Below are 13,846 nucleotides of genomic sequence, written 5' to 3' on the forward strand. Positions count from 1 at the left end.
CAACTTTGGAAATTCAAAAAGAAAGGGCCTCATCCTTCATTTAAGTGAGCTTGAAAACCATTACTGAAGTGTTACTGTATCTACAAATAGGAAAAATTGCAAGTGCTCTATTATGTGAACATTCTCTATGTAAGCAAAGCTCTGACTGGTGGCAGTTGAACTGCACTGTCAACATCAGGGGAAAAACCATCACTGTTTTCTTACATTTGGTGAATGCAGATGAATCACTTTTAAGAGAAGTCATTCTTGTTTTTATTTCATCCTGCGGCTTCGTCCAAGCTACTTGCAGTTTGAAGATTATTCTGTGCTGAACTTGCCAAGTTTCTCACATTTGAAATCTACAGGCTGCCAAAATTATACATAAAACCAATGCCTTGCAGCATACAGTGATATTTATCAACAAGACATCTCTTTCACTTTTCAACTAGTCATTTGAATACAAAAGATGTAAGAAAACTTAAAGGTATTCCATCTGAGAAATCTGTAAAATTTTCCAAGGGCAGATATCTGACTCTAGTAGCACTGAAGCGTGTGCTGCAAAAGAAACACAGGCTGCTGCTGCATTAGCACACAAAGCAGTAAGCTTTAGCACAGACTTTATTTAAATTTCAATTATATTTTGCTTCGTCTTCTTCAAAAAGTCACACATTACAGAAGCTGTGAATTCACTCATGCCTAGGGAAATTATGAAGACTGTACAAGTACTAGGAGATCATTCTTTTGGGGAACTGATCGTTTTTCTGTGTCTCTGACTATTCTTCCATCTTCAATTGTATTCTCACACATACATGAGCAAGGACACTATCTCACTTTTAGTTCTGGTGTATAGATAAACCTCATTAGGATAAAAAAAGATCAGAACAGGGATAGCTGTATTTTTTTTTTTAAAAAAAGAACCAAGAAGACAGTAACTCATCTTCTAGTCATATTCGGCAAACAATTTTTCTATGAATCCTCAAGAGCTTGGAGATTTCCACAGTATATCCTTTTCAGCAGTTACTTATGGCCACAGCTGCTGCTTTCTCCTGTATAAATGAGAAGGAGGAGAAAAGCTTGGCTGGCCCCAAGCTCTTGATGGGTTCCTTCGGAAGAGAAGTTTTGAATGTCACCTACAATCATTCTTGCCACGAAAGCTGAATTTCACATTCCCTTGGGTTAATATGTGGAGCCAGGTACAAAGTGATTTAGGAGACCCGCAAGTTATGTAAATGAATAAACTAGTAGTAACATCTTATTTATGTTCACTAATTTGCTTTAGGTTTCTTCACAGAAAAGGAACAGGACAGAGTGTTTTATATTTGAATTCCACTATTAGCATAGCTCTGATGCCCAAAATAATTTCTTTACAAAAGAAATGTTCAACAGAAACTGGTTATTTCTGATGGCCTAGAATCTGTTACTGTTGCTGCAAATTATTAGTCCTTTCTTTTGTTGTGGGGTTTTTTTGGGTGCTGGTTTTATTTTGGTTTTTGTTTGGGGTTTTTTTTGTGGTTTTGGTTTGGTTTTTTTTTTAGCTAAAAAAAAAAAGCTAAAGTACGATTAGCTTACTTTAGCTTAAAGTACGTAGCTAAAGTACGATTAGCTTCAAAAAAGAAAATTGTACCTTCAAACACTCATCCTGAAACTGAAGTCCTACCCTCCCTGGCAGCGTTTTTACAATTGTAACTTAGAATTGCGATGTCTTGCACAGTGAAGAACAGGAACACCTTCCTTAAATAAACTCTGTTCCAAAAAGTCACAGCTTTTTCCTGGGTTCAGACAAAACATTAAATTATGAAAAGGAAGTGGGCAGTGCTGCTGCAGCTGGGAACCACCATGAAGGTGTCTGTGTGGCAGCAGCAACTCCAGAGCAACTTTTAATTTCATTGAAATATATAGAACCTACTGGTAACATTCAGCTGTTTTTTGCAAGGGCAGGTGCAGCAAGAGTATTTTAACGAGAAGATTTCATTTTTTCCCAATTTTTTTTTTAGTTTAAATGATAAATTTTGCAAGTCCATGGATGATACTACATATCTTACATAAACCCCTGTTAGCCCCTGCTACCAAAGATCTTTATGTAAGAGTATATATTGCGTCCCAAGAGAAATTAAGACAACACCAAAAGAAAAATCACTGACAACTTTGCAATCCAAGTATTTTTGGCAGATCTGACCCAACAGAGAAAATGTAAACCCTTTCCCCTTTCATCTCTTCCTCTCACACTTTCTCTGTAGCTAGTGTTTTTCTAGAACTTTTTTTTAAGACTGTGCTAGTACCCTGAAGCAAAGCAACAAATCCTCCATGGTAGAAAGTCTGAAACACACATTGCAAAAACTAGCATTACAATGTCAGGCACAGAGAAACTTTACAAAGAAAATCATTGTACATGAGAATCCCATCTTCCTTTCCTTCCCCAGAAGACATCAGCAGGAGCTATAGTCACAAATTCTGTTTCAGAACTGAAATATGGAGATTTTAAGCTACACTTTTTTATTGATGAAAAGAAGACTTGAATGTAAGCTTGTCATATAATGAAAGAAAATAATACTGCTAATTGCAATAGGGGACAAAAGTGAACTATGAGAGTGGCTTGCACTGCCAATGGCAGCAGAGTTTAGCCTAGATGTACGTGAATATGATGACATTGGAAAAGCAGTATTAGGTGTAAGTACAAAAAAACTACATTACACGAAGAGAAACTAAGAGAGAGAAAAATTTACTGGGAAAAGTATGGAGTTTCCAAATTCATGTACTGTGAGCAGAAATTTTAAGGATCGCAGTGATATAACTAAAGTAGGCATATTGCATACACAAGAGTTAGTGAGGCCTGGCTTACAAGTGATTTGTGCCTCAGCTGAATGCAAGCTGCAATTGAAGCTTTTTCTGCTCTCTGGGCATTTAATGGATCCCCTCTGCTGCCCTCCCCCAAGTTGAGGTTTCTATTACATAATAATACAAAAGTTTTCACAACACAAACTGGAGCTGTCATATTTCTCTTCTCCTTTACTATCCAGTTTTTTCAAAAACCTAGAAAAAACTTAATGATCTTAGAGACAAGTTATGCCTCTGTTCAAGTTTGGCTGAATGTGGCCAGTGGGTTCTGAATGTACTAAATGAGGACAGTCAGCAAGACCAGACTGCGCAGATCTGTTTTCCCTAGGAAATCACGCTAGAAAGAACGGTAATACAGGGGTGGGATAGTTCCTTTCTGCTCCCTTATGTTAAGTGTTCTGTTTATTTTCAATCAGATGTAGGACTAAGATGTTGGTATTATCCCATTATTGGGATTTGTTAATACATTTTTATGTATCATTATCATCCAATAGACTGTAAAGTCTATTTATTCAGGCAGTGAGTCTGAACACTCTGTTATTAGGCCAAGCTTCTGGCAGGATCTTTTCCTGGAGGTTAAATGGCATCTTTCCAAATTGCACCTTGGCAGAGATTTTGGCTGTGCTTAGACCCATGGGATTTTGCTATTTTTGTATTTCTAAGTCATTAAGCAGCAATAAAATCTTTATGATATCTAATGGCTTGAATTTTACAACAATTATTCTAGTAGTATGATGATAACAGTTTATAATGTCTTTTAAATTTTGCTCCCGCATGCTGCATTACCTTACAACTTCTGTGTCAACAATCTGAAGGCTTTACGTTGTGACAACAGGCACTATTCTCGGTGTGGGACCATCCTACAGCAGTAGGAAGTGTATTTTGATACTAGTCCTTACCATAAATAATATCAGGGAGTACAGTAACTGCTTTGGGATTTTTTCAGCTTGTTTGCAAAGGTTGGAATAATGCAATAATATCTAAGACTAACTGAAATATACGTATACATGCTAAGGCAAGACAGTTTTGATTTGTAGCAACTTTATAGCAAATTCAAAAAATGTTTCGAGGTAACACAGGTGACACAGAATTACATTTTCAATTTAAGGGTTCAAAAGCCAGCTAGTGAAATAAGCTCCTTCTACCCCAAGTGCCCCTGTGCAAGTCTGAAGCAGTTAATGATTCTGTAAGTCTGAAGATACAAACATTTAAAATTAACTATTTCCAATGGCACTAAACCAGAAACGTACTATATACTAAACTAATAAATATGAAGCTTCCCTGCTATTAGGCCTACACACTTCAATGCAGAGACAGAAGACGGGGTTTGGAATACCTGAACACTTGGCCATTAAAGTAAACAGGGGACACATTGAAAACTCAGTTCATTTGTCAACCTGACAGCAGCTGGAAGATTTCTGCATGCAAAATATACGAGCATCTGGCTATCAAGAATATTTAAGAGCCTACCTATTGATCTCTTTCATCTGCTTAAATTAATTCAAGATGTTAAGATGCCAAAAAACGGTGATTAAAGATCCCACGCGTAAAAAAAACTCAAATCCCAATAAGCAGTAAGGAGAAGATGATACAAATACTGCTAAACAAAACCAGCAGTGGAGTTCCCAAGGAACTGATTGAAAACCTGGAAAGACCAGAAACTTGACTGCCAGAAATGGTGGACAGTACGGCTTATTAAAAAAACAGAGGGAGAGAGACAGCATACATTTTGTGACTTTTTCAAGAAGGACTTTAATGAGAAAATCACTGTAAGGAGAGATAAGGAACTAGAAGGTAGGAAAATGTGCCTGTGATTCTACTACAGGTTTAAAAAAAAATAATCAAGACACAATATTACTTCCAAGCATAAGCTAAGTGCAACTTCTCTAACAAGGACCTATAGTCTCTGCAAAACTCAGGTTTCACATAGTAAATTCCTGCAGCAGATTCATTTAAGTTAGAAACTGGAGGGCTTCACAACATAAATGAACATATATTGCTACACTAACTAGGCGACTTGAAGATACAAGCCTTCTCTTACCTTTATTTATTCATTTTTAAGAGAGCAGGACAAAAATCAAGTCCCCAACACCTACTTCTGTTCTTCCAGAAACAATTCAACTATAGCAAGGACACCATCTTTATCCTTTACCTTTCTTCCCTTTTTAGTGCTAGCATAGAAATTTTATGGCTTGAAAATGAGATGTAAATAGAAATAGCTATTATTCTATGTCAGGAGCAAAGAGATGACATTAGAGGAGAATCTGTTCACACTAGAAGCCAGACTAAATTAAGTCTTGACCTATATACCACGCTGTGATGCTATCAAAATCTGGCTCCATGCCAGTTAGTCTCAATGTCGCCTCTGCAATCTAAATTTGGCTATTAGAAAAATATACTTATCTATAGAAAAGAAGGAAAGCAACACACACAATTGTTGATAACCTTTCTAAGTTTACAGAAAAGTGATAAAGTATTCTTTTAGAAGCTGAAATGCCTAATGCCATTCAGACTGAATAACATATAACTTCAAAAAACACTAATAAAAGAGTAACAGCAATTTCCAATCAAAGCTGTAATTCTACCTAGTCTTTCTAAGGTCATGCAAGTGTCATACTCACAATAAGACTTATTATTCATTTGGGGCTCTGCCTGAGTGCAGAGTGGGGACTGAGATAATGAGCTAAAAGAGAAGAAGGAAAAAAATTTTAGTGGGTTTTTGGGGGGGCTTGTTGTTGGTTGGTTGGGGGTTTTTTGAGAAGCATTTGACTAAATGCTTTGAATCATTTGTCTAAAATTATTAGCCTATTATTAGACTAAAAAGTATTAAAGTCTGATAAAGCAGCACTGCAAATGGGATACATGCTTATTTATCAGATCACAACCATCTATGGAAAGATCTCATCTCCCTTTTCCTGACTACACTTTCAACAGAGCAGAGCAGTAAAGCTCTATATTGGTAATAGTTGTTTCTATGCCCGTACAGCTGCAAAGTGAATTCTGCAGCCACCAAATGTGAACACAACCTTCTCCCATCAAGGTGATTCAAGGTTCAGAGAAAAACTTAAAAAGAGACAAAAATCACAAGGAAAAAACTTCATCAGGGAGGCCAGGAGATCACTTAGGAAACCACAAAAATCGGAATGTGTGTGCTGAACATCCTGTACGTGCTCTTTTGCAACTATTACAAATAGGAAGACTATCATGAACTCTTCTAAGGCTTCTCCTTTTTTGACTAAATACCATCCGAAGTCTTTTCTCATAGGCTAGTTCATAAAGAAAAGAACAAAATCTGAGAAAGAAACCAGAGCAAAGTTGAGAATTAATGATTAACAGGAAAAAAAAAAAATATCTAAGAAATTTAAGTCAAACTTTCTGGTTCTCTAACTCTTTAGCCACTGTCAGAAAAAACAAAACAAAAGAAAACAAACCCACAACCAAAACCACCTGTCCCTAAGGTTCAAGAAATCGTAATGAATTTGCCTCTGTGCATTCAGAGCCCCTGTGATGACAAATTTACTTAATTTCATTGAGGAAATTTTAAGTTACTGTATTTTATTCCTGTCATTTAAAAAATAATCATTAATATGTAAGGATAAATGTATAAATGCATTTTCACCACTCCAAAAAGCTCCTGCAGAAAAAAAGAATTTGTAAATGGGTTCTAAGAAGGATTATTTGACAATAAGGGAAAACCCTAGCTAAACAGTTTTATAAAGTTTAACTGCATTAAAGGTTGAAATGGCATGGGAGCACCCAGCGTGGGAACAATGAATTGGCCCTCAGCCTTAGAATTACTGCCAACTCCAAAGGAAAACTTGATTCAAATAACCTAAGCTTTAATTTCCTGGATAAGAAAAGGCAAGACATGCGTTCATAAAGTGTTTTTTAAAAAAAAAAAGAAAATCTGGACAAGAAGATCTGAGAATATTGTCAAGACACTACACAGGTAGCAGCAGAGCGGAGACCCAAAACCTATTCCTTGGAAGTTCTATGAAAAGATGATTTATTCAGGAGGGCACTATCACTGTGCCTCTTTGACCTGATCTCTCCTCATCTTGTGCAGGCTTATCAATTTTTAGAAGCAAATCCTGTAGGACTTTTGCCAGACATCAAGAGTCGTATGCTTTTAGCTTGAGTATGCTGACAAGAATTTGGCGGTAATACTAACATACACCTGAAAAGTCCTTGTGAACAATGCAGTGAGTAACGATTCTAGTGACTTTGAGGAAGGACAGATCACCCACAGTGCCATCGAGGTTATAGAAGATGATAACTACGTGTCAAGGCAGGAGGCCTCAAATCGTGGAAGTGTCTGGAAATGACAGGAATTCAATTGCTCTAGTAAATTTAACCTAGATAATCACTTGTGCAATATTTATGAGAAGTTAATGTTTTACAGTATTTTCAAATGTGATTCTGAATAACATGGAACATCTTCAGTTCACCTGTTGGTCCTCCAAAGTTCGAGGCAGGCAAAACTGACTGCAAATGTTAGAAGTTGCAAAGAAGAAGGTTCTAGCAAAATAAATAACTATATTATAGTGGAGGGAAGTGGATGGAGAGAATATTCACAGTTAAAATCAGTAGGTCTGGCCTAGGCACAGGGAATTGAGTATGAATTTAAGATTCCTGTAGCAGCAGCTTTTAAAAACAGCAGCTTATTGTTAAAAAAGTCATAATGAATGTCTATGCTAATAATAATTACTTTAAACTTACCAAATATTTTACCACAGGTAGCTTTTTTTTTAGTGGTCCACAATGAGATCATCTGTTTCAAAAGTCTTTAGGGAAAATAACCTACAACAGAGGATAAATACTGCATCAAAACAGCAGCAAAGGTATCTTGCAAGGTGACATTAAATGTGCTAGTTCAGATACCACAGCAGCACAACACTTCATATGGATAATATTCTTACACTCTTGGAAAAAATTAAAGATGAAAGTTATTCTCTGAAAACTCAGCAGCTTTGATTATCTACTTCCTGCTTAGAAATAATAAGCAGCACTAGGTTAATCTGTACTACACAATATTGCAAAAGTCTTGCTTCCCTTTGAGCCAACTGGCAGAAGCAATCCTTAAATGCAAACAAAACCTGTTGACTATTCTTTGAGAAATAACATGTATATTCTTCAAATCATTTAGGGAAGCAAGCTTAAGCAGCAGATTTCAGTAAGTCTGTGGCAAACGGCAACTGATGAAACAATCAAACACATCTTTTACATCAGCAGTAACATCAGTCCACTGTCAGTCAGGAGTCCACTAATTCCTGCTGGTGTTACTCCTGCCCACATACCTGCTATAGTTTCTAGACGCCTACAGAACTGAATTATAGTGGGGAAAAAACCTCACACAGCTGGGGAACTGGCAGAGGTGAGGTGAGAAAGACAGCAAAATATTCCTAATTTTTATTAAGTAATTATATTTACCAAGTATTAATCCCCAGAAATTTTTACTTTACCAATTTTCCCTGAAAATAAAAACCAGAAAATCTCACAACAGGAATTTTTATTTTAGTATTATCAACAGACCATGCAAATGTATTTTTCACTTATTTACTAAATTCTTAGTTGTATTTTGACAGATATTCTGAATTCCCTGCAAAAAAAAAGGGGGGGGTGGTGGTGGTGTCGTGAAAAGTATGTGTTATTTTACATTTTAGTTAGACTTCACTTAAGAATTTATCCATTTAATTTTGGAAAAAATCTATGTACATTTAATGCAGTTCTATTACTTAGAAGGTAAAGACATTTGTTACTGTGCAAGCTACACTTAAACACAAAGAATTAGCCTAATTCCTACTTTTCATACAGAATCACAATTCTATTGCTAAACACACACAGAGTAAGCAACAAAAAATGTTTTGATTTCAGATATTCTACTTTTTAACAGTGAATTTAAGAAAAAAAACTTCAGGAATTTCATTATTTTTCTAACACGGTACATGGAAACTGAATTATTTACTATGTTTTAAGAATTTCTTTAACACATTACTTCCAGGATGAACACTCATTTTTGGTTCGCAGTTCCAGGAACTGACAGCTTCTTGATGGCTATCTATTAACTATATAAATTTCTATCAATTTGCTTTTCAAAACTGATATAAATAGATTGGATTGGTTTGGGTCAGAAAATAAGATGAAAAGCAATGTTTTTATTGAACTGCATTTTGGTCTTGTAAATCAGATTAAAATTAAATTTGAAATTAACAGCCTGTGTATCAAAGCCCAAACAGGCAATAACTTACTAGAGCCATCTAAATAAAAAGCTGCATTAAATATTCCTAAAATTTTAACTATTATGTTAGATATGGAAGCATGATGAAAAGACTTCTAATTTTTGAAGAATTAACAAACTAAGGTTAACAAATACTCTATTTCATGATACTACACGCTGCGCCTAATAGCAAGATGAACTACAACCTTTACAGTACAGTCGGCTTGAGAACATTCATCTTTTCATATCAAGAATTTGTCCCCTGTTGTGATGGCCTTCTGGTTTCTGACTTGATCGCCTTCAAGTTTCAGCAGCAGCTGTGAGAGAATGTTTTTATTGTTTCAACTGTTTCATTCAATTTGGAAGGAGTGGGAAGACGGCCTTTCTTTTTTCCCCGCTCTTCTTCTGATATACATGCACGCAGAATCATCATAGAATGGTTTGGGTTGGAAGGGACCTTAAAGATCATCTCACCCCAACCTCCCCTGCCATGGGCAGTGACATCTCCTACTAGTCCACGTTTCTCAAAGCCAGGTCCAACCTGGCCTTGAGTACCGTGATAGAAGTGAAGAGCTCAGAAAAGATGGGACAGAATTAGGTTCCTATGCGTTCCTGGACAGGGGCTGAAATAAATACAGAAACAGTCCAAAGTAGAGTCCTTGCCTCCTTTTATATTTTATTAAGCCAATTCAGCTGCCTGTGTCCGAACCACCTTTAGGCACGCAGGTACCTAGACCATACCTATTCAAAAAGAATAGTTACTGAATAGTTACTGGTTACCGGTTACTTCAGGTTTTCTCTCTTAAACTGCTTTAGATCTGAAACACTATCGTTGTTCTCCCCTACGCAGACGAAAAATTGTTTTTTCACGTTCTAACGTCCGGATCCTGTGCCAGGGTCGTCTGGGAGAAAACACGACGAAGGCACCACCGGGTGAGCAGGAGAGCCGAGCTCGTACGGACAGAGAGACGCTCCCCCACAAACTCTCCGGCCCAGGTGCTCCCGGCACCGCCCCCGCGACCAGGCCCTGCCCCGGAGGGCTGGGGCGCCTTTGCCAGCACCGGCCGCTCTCCCCGGGGATCTCACAGAGGATTCCCCACAGGGAAACGCACAGGCAGACGCCATATGTACATGTACCCGCTCCCGCCCACGCCGGCCCCACACGCTATCGCTCCGGGGGGCGACGCTCTCCGCCTTCCCCGCCCTGACAGCAGCGAGGGGTGTGCGCCGCCGGGCCGCTGCCGCGCCTGCGCGACGCCGCGTCCTCCCGGCGTGCCCGGCGACAGTGTCATGGCGGCTCCCTGCGGCCGGTTCCTGCACATGGGTTGAGGGGAGGCCGGCAGCGCCTGTCAGCCCAAGGGTGGCGAGAGACGCGAGCGAGGCGGCAGCGGCAGTGGCGGGGAGCGGGACCATGCTGGCCCTGGAGCGTTCCCTGCTGAGGGGCTTCCTCAGTGCGGCGGAGTCCCTGGAGTGGAAGCAGGGTGAAGTCGCGGCGGCAGGTGAGGGGAGGTCCCGGCACGGCGGGGCGGGGGGGAGGGAAGGTGCCCGGTCGTTGCTGTGGGTATCCGGAACCAGCAACGTGTCTGCCGGCCCCAGGCTGAGCCGGGACCGCGGCTGGCGGCTCTCTCTGTCCCCCCTCCTCCTGCCCTGTCTGCCCTTTGCCGGGGTCCGGGGGGCTCCTGCCGGCGCCGCGGGGCGGTGGAGGCCCGTCGGGCTCGTCAGCTTTGAGGGGCGGGAGCGGCAGTGCCGGCGGGGCTGAGGCGAGAGGTCCGGCCGCCGGGCCGGGACACTCCTCGGAGTTTCTCGGCCGCTACCTGCCGGTCCGACCGGGCTTCATTCGGGTGGAGAGGCGGGGGCTGCAGCAGTCCCTGCCCGGGGGCCGGCACAGGCCCCGCCGCCCCCTTGGTGTCAGCGCTCTGGAGGCTTTTAGTCAGGGCGAGTCCTTCGACTGCTTCATGGCCCAGGAGCGAAAGGCAACCTGTCTGTTTGAATTTGGCTCTTCCAGCAAAACGTGAGAAGAAAAAGTCTGGCACGAGCTACCTGTTCTATATTTTATTAGTTATTGAGTCATAGTTGCTTGGGGGAACAAGGGAAAGCAGTCTCTTGAGAGGCCTCGATGAGGTTGTTACTGACCCAGCTTTCCAGCAGGAGAACCAGCAGCTTTTAAAACGTAACGTTTGTCATGAAAAGGCACTTCAGTATTTCAGACAGGCTAGAAATACAGTTGTGCTCATTCGTGTGCCGTGCTGTTTAAGACATTTAAACGTTGTAGCATATTGAGAGACTCATTTACACTTACCCAAGCATTTACTGAATTTTGGAAAAGAACTGTGCAGAGGTACTGGACTCTTAGTTCCTTTTGTTACTTCTTATTTAACCTTAATTGTTGTGCTGTCCAGGAACATTAGGTGATGTGGCTGACATCTGTCAGATCTGCCTTATCTTTTCACTGAGAGTCATGTACGCTGATTGTGATTGTGATCACACATGTGGTGTGTGATTTCGGGGGGGGGTGTGTGTTTGATTTGTTTCTTTTTTTTTTTAAAGTAGTGTGCTGCTATTAGATATGTGGGGAAGGCTGTTGAAAAAAAGTGTCTTGCATTACAGGTAGAAAAGGGTGGGGGTTTTGGTGATTCTTAGTTGTTGCTTACATGAGTCCTTCCTATTGATGATCCTGAAACTAAATTTAAAGACTGTGACCTTGAATTTGTACAGCGTCTTATAAGAAGCTAAAAACAGAATCAAAAGCAGATTTAATATGCTTACAGTTATGTTACAGTGTTACCGGAAAGAGAAAACCTCAATATTCTTCATTAGTGTCCTCACATCCAATAGTTATTCTACAAACTACAGCATCACCTGTCTGGCCAACTATAGTCCAATATAAAGAAGTTGTCGTTTGGTGAAAGCAAGTCTCCCAAAAGCATAGATTGGAGAAAGTTTCTTGTTATTTCTGCTCTCAGTGAGAGTATGTTGTCAGCAGGGCTGCAGAACCATTACTGTTCTTTTACGTATGCCCTTCCAGTTACAGCTTAAAGTTTTTGGGTTATTTTTGTGTTTTGGTTTTTTTTAAGTCATCTAGCACAAACGTTCTCTTGCATCATTCAGCTGATCATTGTTGTAAAGAACAGAAGTAAATTGTGATAAACAGCCTGGTACAGAAAGATTAGAATGAATGTCTCTCTATCATCCATTCCTACCAAGTCATCCATCACTGCTATTGCAGGTGGTTCCACGCTCACTCTTCCCAAATGTCTGAAATTTAGAATATATGTTTTAGCTGGGTGAGCTTGGGGTTGGTATTAGGTTCACTTCCTTGCACAGTTGCTGCTTGTGTGGATCTGTACCTGTGCTAGTGGTAAACTGGCTAGCTTAGGTACTAATATTAGTGTAGCTATGGTAACACTGAGTACATGGGAGCTGCAGTCCCCAACTGGAATCACAGATTAATATTAAGGCGGCTATCCTATGCAGACCTCTGCATTTCCTCAGCTGTGCCATTGCCAGCATCTGCATCAGCTAGTTTAAAACCTAGTACATCTTACATGAGTTGTAGCCATAGCTGCAGCGTAGGCAGATACTAATTTTGCTCAAGAATAGAAGGTTTTAACATGGTGAAGTTGTTCTGACAGTTGCTGGATTGATTGCAGTGTAACATATCTGAAAAAAGAAGGGAAGATACCTTCTGTGAACAAAGTTGTAGCATGGGTCAGGAATGTTACGGGTTTGAAGATTCTTAGGCATTAAATGTATAGCATTTCATGACTTCTGTTTGTCTTGAAAGACTTCAGTGGAGAAACATTCACAGATCTAAATCCACCTTAGTAGTTACTTGTAAGAATCTGACTCCGTATGCAGGCTTCTCATTGAGATAGTAAACTTATCACTGGAAAATAATTATTTTGTAAAGATAAAATCACATTGCCCGTTCTTTGTGAATGTTGTAAGCATTTAAATGAAGAACTGAGTAGTTTTTGCAGTTTTACATGAGAATTTATTCACTGAACTCTGCAAATACTGAACCATTTTTATTTGTTGGTTTCCCCGAAGAGGATTCTCTAGTCTGTGAAATTATTGTGTTATCTGTAGGATTTAACTGTAACACACTCATATAAACTGTTTTGGAGGAAGAAAACCCTCTTGTGATAATTGAAGTAATCTTCAATAACTGTAGTGTACATGTTTGAAAGACCATCTATGTATTTCCCCTGAAATTTCAGTGCATGCTTTTGTGTTACATTCATCTGGCAGTTTGTATTTCACTATAACATTAACACAAGTTCTGTAAAATTAATTGTTAATAAAGCGGCACCTGCTGCTGCTGTTCTTTAGTTTCAATGCAACTGCACTTTTCCTGCAATGTAAACGAAGATTTGTTCCGTGAAAGAGGAGTGGTATGTGTTTTGATTTGAATACGTCTTGTAAGACAAAGTTCTTTCAAAGTTGACACTGATTTGTTGGTGTGGTTTTTTGTTTTTGTTTTTTCAGAAAGTGGATCATTATTGCAGTTGATTTTTGATGGGAAATACGAGGCAATATTCTCAAATTCAGCCATCCAGAATGTTTTCAGTGCGTCTTCTATGACGGAGGAGAACATTGACAGTTACTTGGAGAAACAGATTCTGGCATACCTGGACTGTTCTACAGAGGCTGATAACATGGAAAGGTGGAATTATTATTTATTATATGGAAGATTATTAGAGGCCATGTTTGATTTTTCTAAAAGACATTTTTTAAATTTTATAATATGTGACATAGGACCTCCAAAATTCTTGTTCTGACAGAAAATCAGAAAACAGATTTGTCGGTTGTTCC

The 13,846-nt window shown here is 39.5% G+C and overlaps 1 protein-coding gene across 1 annotated transcript in view; it reads left to right on the forward strand.

Moving 5' to 3' along the window:
- Positions 1-10,301: 10,301 nt before the first annotated feature.
- TTC27 (tetratricopeptide repeat domain 27) overlaps positions 10,302-13,846 on the forward strand; it is a 134,035-nt gene continuing 130,490 nt past the window's right edge. The window contains exons 1-2 of the mRNA XM_074165184.1: positions 10,302-10,530; positions 13,520-13,697. Coding sequence (XP_074021285.1) covers positions 10,443-10,530; positions 13,520-13,697 — 266 coding nt within the window. The 5' untranslated portion in view covers positions 10,302-10,442. The remainder of the gene's footprint in view (positions 10,531-13,519; positions 13,698-13,846) is intronic.

Source organism: Numenius arquata, chromosome 2 (assembly GCF_964106895.1).
Source record: "Numenius arquata chromosome 2, bNumArq3.hap1.1, whole genome shotgun sequence".
Taxonomy (NCBI): Eukaryota; Metazoa; Chordata; class Aves; order Charadriiformes; family Scolopacidae; genus Numenius; species Numenius arquata.